The sequence below is a fragment of the Triplophysa rosa genome, linkage group LG12, assembly GCF_024868665.1.
Source record: "Triplophysa rosa linkage group LG12, Trosa_1v2, whole genome shotgun sequence".
NCBI classification, from domain to species: Eukaryota; Metazoa; Chordata; class Actinopteri; order Cypriniformes; family Nemacheilidae; genus Triplophysa; species Triplophysa rosa.
The window spans coordinates 22,940,576-22,951,654 of record NC_079901.1 but is presented as its reverse complement, the minus strand read 5'-3'; the positions used below and the strand labels follow the sequence as shown (position 1 = coordinate 22,951,654).

Below are 11,079 nucleotides of genomic sequence, written 5' to 3'. Positions count from 1 at the left end.
CCTAGAGACAGTTTCTTGTGGCCGGACAACATACCAACATTCTTAACATTCTTTTAGTAAAAAGAAAACACTCAATCATCTAATGCTTTTAATTATGTAGCGTTGTTTCTTAATCCTATGATTCATTAAAACACATCACAACTCATGATTATACTTAAAACATATGCAGTGGATTGATTCATAACATTTCTTTTATATGTGACTCTTTGTGTGTGTGTGTGTGTGTGTGTGTTGATTTAGATAATTTATGGTTCCAACCCCCACTTATCCTGTCTCACTTCGTTTGCCACAGTAACTTTCCACTGAGTAAAATAGAAAGCACATGACAAAAGCACACAGCTTAATAATTTAATGAAAGAAAACACTTATTGATTATATTGATAATTAAATCATACTTTTTATATGAATAATATTCCCACACGCTACGACCTGAAAAGGTTTGTGGTAGTAGTCCTTATGTGTCATACTCGAATGTTAAACACACCAAATTTACATTTGAACCAGCCTCCTGTGTGTGTGGGCCTACAAATGTACATTTCGACTAAACAGATCTAGTGGTGAAATGAGCATTTGCATGTTTCCTCTCATTTTCTCATATGTTCTCTTCATGTCTATGTGTTACCCTCGTCATGTCTTGTTTTGCGTGTTTGTTCACCTCAGAGCGGATGTGGTCATCTGTCTGAGCACCACAGTGAGGAACGACACGCTACAGGACGTGAAAGATCAACGTGTTTCTCTGAAATGTCGCAAACAGCTGAGGGTGGAGGAGCTGGAGATGGTGAGTCCAGATGATTTCTGTTGTATACCATAGACAAGCATTTGCGCTCTTCAGAGTCAAAACTTTAAAAAGACAAACTTGGCATTTAAGGATCAGTTAAACATTTTACTGAAGTATATACAGTACGTTAAAGGGATAGTTCACCCAAAAATGAAAATTCTGTCATCATTTACTCACCCTCAAGTTGTTCCAAACCTGTATAAATGTATTTTTTCGGGTTGAACACAAAGATATTTGGAAGAATGTCAGCAACTGACAGTTCTGCGGCAAAATTGACTACCATAGTAGAAAAAACAATTTGTATATATATTTTTGTTCTTTTGAACACAATATGTTTTGAAGAATTTAGGAGTCCTGGGGCACCTTTGACAACAATTTTTAAAAAAAGTAATAAGTTACTAGTCAGTGACGTCCCAGAAATGTCAGTTTACATCTCTCTCGCTCTCGCTCTCGCTCTCTCTCTCTCTCTCTCTCTCTCTCTCTCGCTCTGTCTCTCTCTCTCTCTCGCTCTCTCTCGCTCTCTCTCTCTCTCTCTCTCGCTCTCTCTCTCTCTCTCTCTCTCTCTCTCTCTCTCTCTCTCTCTCTCTCTCTCTCTCTCTCTCTCTCTCNCTCTCTCTCTCTCTCTCTCTCTCTCTCTCTCTCTCTCTCTCTCTCTGCAGTCAGAGGACATTCGACTGGAGCCCGAATTACACGAAGCATGTAGGAAAGATGTCCACAAGCTTTGCTCCTCTGTCCCCTATGGAAACGCTCAGGTAAAGGTTAACCGAACGAATCTCTTTTTCACTTCGCAGTCCTAACCACAGGTGGAGCTGTTAAAGGAGCTTCGTCACGGAGAAATACATTTGTCTTGCTTGTTTCATGTAGTATGTAGATGTCCTTTCACTAAACCCAACTCCATCCACTCAGACTACGAAACATGAACTAGACAAAACGTTTTAATTGCAAAGGGGCAAGAACTTTGAAATCTGATAGCATCCGCTCACAGATGCTGAACGGTCGATTTGATTTGGGAAAGCAGTGTAAAATCACTTTGTTCTTATCTCCTCAACGCCTCTCCGCTTCATCTCAGATCATCGAGTGCCTCAAAGAGAACAAGAAGGTGCTCTCTCAGACGTGTCATCAGAAGATCTTTAAGCTTCAGGAAACAGAAATGATGGACCCCGAACTGGACTATCAGCTCATGCGAGTGTGCAAGCAGATGATCAAGGTGAGACGTTCAGACGCACACGGCACATTTAAACACATTTAAATTGAAAGAAAAGTTTTACCTTTACATTTTTGAAACATTTCGCACACACTATTGTGCTATCGATGACATACGTTTGTTTTTATGTTAGCGTTTTTGCACAGAGTCAGATGCTAAGAGCGTTCTTCAGTGTCTGAAACAAAATAAAAACAGTGAACTGATGGATCCAAAGTGTAAGCAGATGATCACCAAGAGACAGATCACTCAGAACACAGGTACAGATCACACGCACCCCCAAGTTTGTAAATACAATCCAAGTGATTTCAACTCACTATTTTAAAACTTGATTTTTAAAAGTTACATCAACTCATCCGCCAAAATTGAAACTAGTAAGTTAATATGATTTGTGAAATGTGATTGTACTTAAAAACTTAAAGGGATAGTTCACGCAAAAATGAAAAATTCTTCATCATTGACTCACCCTCGTGTAATGTTATACCTGGATAAATAACTTTGTGCTGATGAGCACAGAGAAAGATATTTGGTAGAATGCTAGTAATTTTCAGTTCCGGGACATCATTGACTACTATAGTGGGGAAAATTAATGGTAGTTGTTTTCCCAAATTCTTCAAAATATCTCATTTTGTGATCAGCAGAATAACAAAAATACAATATTTTGTTCCTACTATGGTAGTCAATGATGTCCCAGAACTGAAAATTGCTAACATTCTTCCAAATATCTTTCTCCGTGTTCATCAGAACAAAGTAATTTACACAGGTTTGAAACAACCTGAGGGTGACAGAACGATGACAGAATTTGCATTTTAGGGTGAACTATCACTTTAATGCAGGATAACATGTTTTACAGTGCAAGATTAGCTTTTGTTTGGTTTCTAGGGTCTTTAGTCATGTTTAAAAACACCCGAATTGAAAATTCTGTTATTGTTTACTCACCCTCAAGTCATTTGTTTGCTTTTAGTTGTGCTTCTTGTGCTATTGTTGTGTTTTCAGACTACAGGTTGAACCCTGTGTTAAGGAAAGCTTGCAAGGCAGACATCCCTAAATTCTGTCAGAGCATTCTCAACAAAGCCAGCGATGCTCATGAACTAGAAGGTCAAGTCATATCTTGCCTTAAACTCAAGTATGCCGACCAGGTGTGTGTGTCAATAAATGTCAACATCACAAATACAATCATTTGTATTTGTAAATCCCGTTTTTCTAATTCCAGAAGAAAACACCATTGCAACTTCTGTTTCATGGTGTCTTTAATGTTTTACTGGAATCATGTAGCCGGTTTAAAAGTAATGCCGATGACCGTTTTTCTCAGCGTTTGTCTTCAGACTGTGAAGATCAGATCCGAGTGATACTTCAGGAATCGGCGGTGGATTATCGGCTGGATCCACAGCTACAGACTCACTGCAGTAATGAGGTGAATCAATCTCTGTCACCTTTGAAGACAGCGTCCTGGCCCAAATAAAACCTCTTGAATGAGTTGAAACTAAACGTGACGAAATATTTAGACACTCGCTCTTTAAAATATATTCATGTCATTATGTAAGACAACAGAATGAGAGCTTTAAGTCAGAATTTATTATCACTTTTCTCCTGAAGTGCATTAGCAAATGACCTCACTGTAAACCCGAATAAATTGGGAAAACTCAAAAAATTTGAGGTAATCAGTTACATTATTAGTATTATTAGTATTATGATGTTCCCAGTTTTAAGTAAGCAGAACTATTAAGTTTTGAGTTTGTTGTACTCATGCATGTCAATTCATTCTTAATTTTGAACATTTAGTAAGTTAACTTTTTTATTTACAGTTAAATAAAAGAAAGGGCTTATTAGCTTACTCGGCTACTTCAACAGATAACAAACAGCCTTCACAGAGAGTGATGTAACACAAGGGCGACTGCTACGGCACCTCCCACAATCTAAGCGCGAGCACCACTCTTCTAACCGATGGTAACCCTAAAAGTAAAAAATACAACAAACTCTTCTAAATACCCAAGATAAATGAACATTCATCATTAACAAGGCTTTTTCATTTCTAAAAACTCATAAAATAACACTAAGTTTCAAAATGTACTCTCCTACTGCAGTCTCACGCAAAGCATGCTGGGAACTGAAATTCATTCTCAACGAATCGTCTTGAATTAACTTGTTTAAATTAAGTTCCACTAACTCAAAAGTAATAATTAGTTACAGGAACTCAAAATATCTATGTTGGTACAACTTTTATATAAAATTAAGTGTACGCTACTTTAACTATTTAATCACTTTGAACATTCGGGTTTACAGTGCTGTTAAGGTTGCAGATGGAGGTTTGTATCGCTACGGGAGACTCTTGTGAGCCACAAGCTTTCTTAAAACAAGAGATGGTGTGTGAAATGGCCCTTCGACACTTACCAGTACAATGTGTGTTTGTGTGTGTTAGATCACGCGGCTGTGTGCCGAGGAAGCTACGGCGCAGGAACAGACGGGTCAGGTGGAGGAATGTTTGAAGAACAACCTGCTGAAGATTAAAAAGGAGGAGTGCAAGACGGTACAGAACACACGTCCACAAACACGCTTCATCTCTACACACCGCTTGCTTTCCTCTCTATCAGTTGCTATGGAAACACCATTTGTATCTTTTAACCCACGTCTGCTTTTATTTGATGCTTATTTGAGATTCCCACATAACAACTAAATGCACAAGGGAAAATCATAAAACTTCTTTCTTCGTTTATTCTAAATCTGTACGACTTTCTTTCTTCTGCACAACACAAAAGAAGATATTTTGAAAAATGTTGCTAACCAAACAACATGAACAAGCTGTATGAACACAAACATTTCTCGAAATGTCTTCTTTTGTCTTTCACAGAAGAAAGAGCCACGTTCACGTTTTCTCAAAGGTCTTTAGGGTTTAGTCCATATTGTTCGTTTCATAATGTTCTTGTTGTGTAGGAGGTGTTAAACATGCTCAAAGAAAGCAAAGCAGACATATTCGTGGATCCCGTACTGCACACTGCCTGCGCGCTGGATCTGAAACACCACTGCGCAGCCATCACACCCGGAAGAGGCAGACGTGAGTGTAGTTTATTTCTCTCAGGATATTTACTTCCACTTATAAATGGGTCACAAATGTGACTCTGGACCACGAAACCAGTCATAAGGGTCAATTTTGAAAAACATCATCTGAAAGCCGAATAAATTAGCTTTCCATTGGTGTATGGTTTGTTAGGATTGGACAATATGTGGCCGACATACAACTATTTATACATCTGGAACTGAGGGTGCAAAAAATTAAAATATTGAGAAAATGGCTTTTAAAGTTGTCCATCAGAGGCGCCGTAGCAGGTCGTTGCTAACAGAAAAATAGGTTTGTTTTAACGCTCACCGCTGTAATGACGTTGTGGAGAGTAGATGAACCCGAAAGCAGAAATTCTAATCTTTACATAGAGACCAAACTTGAGTGGGTTATTCCCAAAGAGTGGGCAGCAGCGAACCGTGTTTGTAGGCGTGTTTCCGGCCATTTTTGTTGGCTTTTGCTACAAATATATTAGTGCTACTTATGACTGGTTTTGTGGTCCAGGGTCACGAATGTCGAAATGCATCCTTTGGATCTGTGTGGTTTTTCTTGTGTCCCTGACCGCATTGCATGTTTGAAAATCTTTTCCAGAAATGTCCTGTTTAATGGGTGCTCTGCAAGACAAGCAGGTGCGTTTACAGCCTGACTGTAATAGAAGATTACAGGACCGCATAGACATGTGGAGCTACGCTGCTAAGGTATTTACTTAGGTGCCCAAAGTTATTGAAAAGATTATTCCAGTCCTGGATACTGATTTATGAGCTGTTTTCTTTTAAAGGTGCAATGTGGGATATTAAAGATGGGGTAACACACAGTTTCTGCCAATCTCATATTAATCTTGAGTAACCTACACGGTAGTATTGCATACTTCGTATCTTCGAAGAGTGTTTCGTTTGATCAAATTTATAAAAGAGAGATACAGCTGTACGATAGTTTCTAGGACTAATTAAATCCTGTTGTATGTAGATTTATTTATTTTTTATGAATGGACTTTTATGAGTAAGAATGTATATAGTTGCACTTTTTATGAGAGACATGAAATTTTGTTGTATGTTACATGCAATGACAATAAAGGTATTCGTATTACTTGGAATTTGCGATGTTGTTTCTACAGTAACCCTAAACGGACAAACTGCTCTACGGAGCGCGTTTCGCAAATATGTTTTAAAGAAGTAAAATGCGGCGACATCTTTGTTCTGTGTCAGCTGCCGTAGTGCTTGGAAAGGGAGGGGTGGAGTGAGCCGTTGGTTGCAATTCGCAACCTCGCCGCTAGATGCCGCTAAAATTCACACGCTTTAAAGACTTCCTTAAATGGAGATTATGTCAGGTGTAGCCAACATCAAAAGTCTGTCACCCAAAATAATGCTTTATTAAATGCACTTTATTAGGTGCCCATAGACACTTGCTTACATCGGTTACTGTAATGTATTCCAGGTGGCACCAGCTGAAGGTTTCTCAGACCTCGCTTTACAAGTGATGACGTCACCTTCAAAGACTTACATCCTGTTAATGATCACACTGTCTGTGTCCATCCTCTTCCTCGTGGGGCTGCTGTGTGGCCGCATCACCAAATGTGTCACCAGAGAGCTGAAGGACAGGTAGAGAGAGGATCCCGGCCATGCACATCCCATCCTCATTTTCTGCGCTCGCTTCTCTCCGTAGGACTTTGGGGACTGTCGGTGGATGTTCTGTGGACTGGCGTTATATGTGGAACCCACTGTAGCCCATCCAGCCACCAAAATCCACCCGAATCCAAACGTTGGACTTTTAAACGCGCCTCAGACAAGATCATGATCGTTTTGGGACATTATGCCTTGATTAGTGTTTGTTGTTTTGAAAATGAAAGCCTTACTACATGACGCTACTCATATGGTCATGTGTCAATGCAGTATTTTTTAGCACAGTTTGTTCTTTGAGAATGTAGATAGGGCTTTAATCAGTGGCTTAAGTGAACGTTCAGAACTTGATGATTTTTGTGGATCATCACTATCATTTTTTATTTATTTATCTGAAAATCACAAGGTGAAGTGCACTTTGAGTGGGATTGTGGGGTGTTTCACTAAAGATGTTTTTATGTCTGAAATGATAATAGCGCTTTAAGGCCCTGTTTTACAGATGAGGCTTAGCTTGAGCCAGTAAAATAAGGATATTTAAGTCACTTTTAATAAAAACATTGCCTTTGTTTTGTCTCAACATGCACACCAGTAATTACATATTTTAAGCGATGTCAGGGCAATTTAGTTTTAGTCAAGATAGCTCAAACTTTCATTTTAGTCTGGGACTAGTCTTAAGCCTTGTCTGTGAAACAGAGCATGAATGTCTGGTTCTGACACATGAAGTGTGGAATGTAATCTTACGTCGGGGCAAAGATGTTTCTCGTCTGACTGGGTTGAATCTCATGAACAACATGTCCAAGTATAGATGTATATTTTTACATTACAAATTAACTCTGTTTTAGGACCACAAACTTTTCTTTTAATTGTGACAATTAAGAACATTTAATTTTCCCACACAATTTGGAATGGTGGTTTTGATTTATGTAATGTACAGACCCTAATCACTATAATACAATGAAATTAATGTACATTACAGCAAATACATGGAGATTTCTAACTCAGTAATGAAAATATGGTGAATTTCTTCTTGATATATTTAGAATTACGGGGTAAAACATGCTTCATCGTCATGAAAATAACGTCTTAATGCTGAAAAGCACTAAATTTAGGTTTGCTTTTCTTCATTCAAGTTTTTTATTCTATTTCTTTCATTTGTGAGGCGGATGTGTGCTTGGTAAGATTTACCCAGTGATCTCTGAAATGTTTGGCACAGCATGTTTACATTTTTATGATGCATTAGAGATGAAGTGCTAAAATGTGTGAAGGGTGAAAAATGAACACATTCACATCAGTTTTATTGTTCCTTTGGACCAACTTTATATGAGTTAAAAGTCACAGTAAGTCCTGTTCGATGTATTCCTTCAGAGGTACTTTAAATGTTGTGCAAATGCACTTTTCAATGTTTTATTGTCTTTGACTTCGGCCTTATTTATTGTTTACAACCTAACTGTGCTTAGCTTGGTTTTATATTTATCTGCATAAAAGGAAACGTTTTCATAAAAGGACTGTGGGTCTGTAGTTTGTGGAAGCCCGCGGTGGCATATTCGTCTTCTTTTTGATTAGTTAAAAAGTTAATAGGAAGAATTTGTTTTCTGTTGCCTTTAAGCAGTGTATACTGTGGATGCCAAGAGATCTTTGTCGAAGGTAAATCTTACAAGAACAAGACCAGGTCACATTTCACTCCATTTCTAAAGAAAGGAGGAAAAAGGATATGATATATACTGTTTTGCCAAAAGTCTTCCTTAGGACTGAAGATTTTCTGCATCGTGGCCTTGCTCTTGTCAAAAACTCAACGCATTTCCCCCTGATCGTAATACTTCACATACAACAAATACTGTGATGTATAGAAACTTCATGTAATTGATTGAATGGGAATGTGCCCACCATGTCACAATGATACAAAATAGACTTCCGTTCAGCAAAATATCTTTTATTTCAGGTTAAATGTGACCTGGACATGTTCTTGACAGGGTTACAGAGATTCAGCATGTCATCATCAACAGTTTTTCATTTCTTTGACAGGAGCTGAATCATTATAGAAACAGTATTCTATCGTCTCTGGAGGAGCGTGTAAAGCCAGTTTGTCCACCATACACATTTTAACAGATTCAGAAATATCCCAGAATTCAGCATTTGGGGACAGATTTGTACTTTGTAATATTTTGCAGACATACTGCTTACATCTGAGCATTGATCATATCAGTGTGATTCTGTAAATAGTAGAGCTAATGTGCAAACTACAGATCACGTCCAGGCTTTCTGATCGGTTGAAATCATACGATCACAGTTGATATTGTAGATAAGGAAATGTTGAAAGTTATTTTATTTTAAATAGGTTTCTTCTAATTCATTTTGAAAGAGAGTTTTGATTTTTACACATTTTTTTGTGTTTATATTCTTCTGGTGTACCTGACTGTTTTTCATTTAACAGGTTTCTAGCGGTACAGTATGTGTGGTCATCGGTCACCTTTTTCTTTTTTTGCACATCAAAGTGAGTCTGTGTTCTGTTTGAGCCGGCAGTCTAGACCCAATATTACTGTCTACAATCACAGGAGTGGAAAGAGTGCAGGATATTTTGTCTCTGCGTGGGTTATAAAGACTTTCTCTTTGAAAAAAATGTATTTAAAAAATTGACAAAATTGCCCGTAGGTATGAAAAATTTTGTTTAAATGATTGGATGTTTTTTTATATGCCTTTTGTGCATTTTGGACTATTCATGTCGCCAGAGATTTTAGGTTAATGTAACCATGTAGGATTGCATTTAAGTGAAGGGTGTGTGTACTGCTGAGTCCCGTTTGAAAACCACTAACATCACTCACAAAGTTGAAACCGGTCACAATTTCATGACAGTGTGCAGAGCCAAAGATCATCCTGCTTTGTTTTAATGGCCTTTAACTTCTGTCTCCTGAAGACTCAAACTCTATATGGCAGGCAGTTTTCCATGTTTCATCTGAACAATTGATTTCATGTTAACTGCGAAATTATTAAGCATTGTAAAATGTTCTGGCTGTGATATTCTTCTCATTCTGCCATGTCTGATTTTTTTGTTTTATTTGATTCTGTACAGATTACGAATTGGAAGTTTAATAAAACTTGTAGGTTTTCTTAACACTTTGTTTAATTTGCAATGTTGTTTCATTATAACCCTGAAAATGTTAGTTTTTGTTCTTCAAGTGTTTCAAGGACAAAAGGAGCATTTCCATCAACAAAGGATATAAATGCATTTTTTTCACCTTAAAGAGCTAATTAAATCTGAGATATATTTGGTTATACTGTATAGACAATATTCTGCAGTTTTTTTACCACAATGTGGACATTTTTAAAACCGTTGACAAAAACACTGTGTACTGTGCATTACAGTTCATGTCATTAAAGATGATCTATATTAATCTCTAAATAAAAAACATTCACATCTGACAAAACACTAGTTTAGAATCCATCTGAGTAGGCCTACATGTAATACACAGGACAAATAGTGAGAGTATGGAAGTATTTTTACATATAGTCCAATAAACACTTTTAAGAAAAAAATCATACGTTGACCATTTTGTCATTGCAAACCTCTGTACAGTAAAATAATGAATATCGTTGCTTGTAAAGAATGTTTATTACGTATTTACTGCCGCCTAGTGGTGAGAAAACTGAAGTGCTTTTGTTCAGATGGGAAATAATGCGGGCAGGATTTGTGACGGACCGACAGGCAAACATAAATCACATCTATCTAAAATGACTTCGATATAAATAACTAGTGCACAGACATAAACGTCACCTAATTTATCATTACCACATAGGCGGTCAGTATTAGCTGCTTATGAGTTGTGCTATGATGGGCTTCACTTTAATTTTTTTTCCACGACAGTTAACCTTTCTGTCACAATAACCCAAACACTCTATAACCGAAATTCATGGGTCCATTTAGTCCATATGATGAAAATGCAGCGTTGCAGCGTTTTTTTTCCTTCAGTAGGCTATTTGTAATGAAGTGTATCATGCAATATTTTAGGATTATAAAACTGTGTATGTATATGTTATAAGTATATTCAGGAAAGCAGAAGAATAAGACAAGATGCAATATAGCAAATTAAAGTGTGAGAATGCAATCTTAGAGGGCAACGAAGTTCACACTGCAGTTGGTAATGTGTCTGATTCTGATTAAAATTGAAAACAATTTCAACAACAAACAATTTATTTATGTTTATTGAATAAAACTTCTCACATCAATTCAACCAAACGTCATTTTCAAAACCCCGCCCTCCAAAGACGGGCAAAATGATTGACAGCCAGAAAGCTCTTCTTATTGGCTCAAAGAGTTTTAGACGCGTACTGGTACTGCAGGTGTGGTTTTCAAGACACCTGTTTGTTTGTTAGGTGGTCATTTTTGTGAGGTGCTAAAAAAAAATAAGTCAACGATAATTGCCATCCTGCACAT

At 37.5% G+C, this 11,079-nt stretch overlaps 1 protein-coding gene across 1 annotated transcript in view; it reads left to right on the top strand.

The window, feature by feature from the left end:
- The window catches only part of glg1b (golgi glycoprotein 1b), a 41,161-nt gene extending 31,082 nt beyond the window's left edge, over positions 1-10,079 (top strand). The window contains exons 17-26 of the mRNA XM_057348480.1: positions 661-778; positions 1,438-1,530; positions 1,848-1,985; positions 2,116-2,239; positions 2,976-3,118; positions 3,292-3,393; positions 4,399-4,506; positions 4,911-5,031; positions 5,626-5,732; positions 6,469-10,079. Coding sequence (XP_057204463.1) covers positions 661-778; positions 1,438-1,530; positions 1,848-1,985; positions 2,116-2,239; positions 2,976-3,118; positions 3,292-3,393; positions 4,399-4,506; positions 4,911-5,031; positions 5,626-5,732; positions 6,469-6,636 — 1,222 coding nt within the window. The 3' untranslated portion in view covers positions 6,637-10,079. The remainder of the gene's footprint in view (positions 1-660; positions 779-1,437; positions 1,531-1,847; positions 1,986-2,115; positions 2,240-2,975; positions 3,119-3,291; positions 3,394-4,398; positions 4,507-4,910; positions 5,032-5,625; positions 5,733-6,468) is intronic.
- The last annotated feature ends 1,000 nt before the right edge of the window (positions 10,080-11,079 follow it).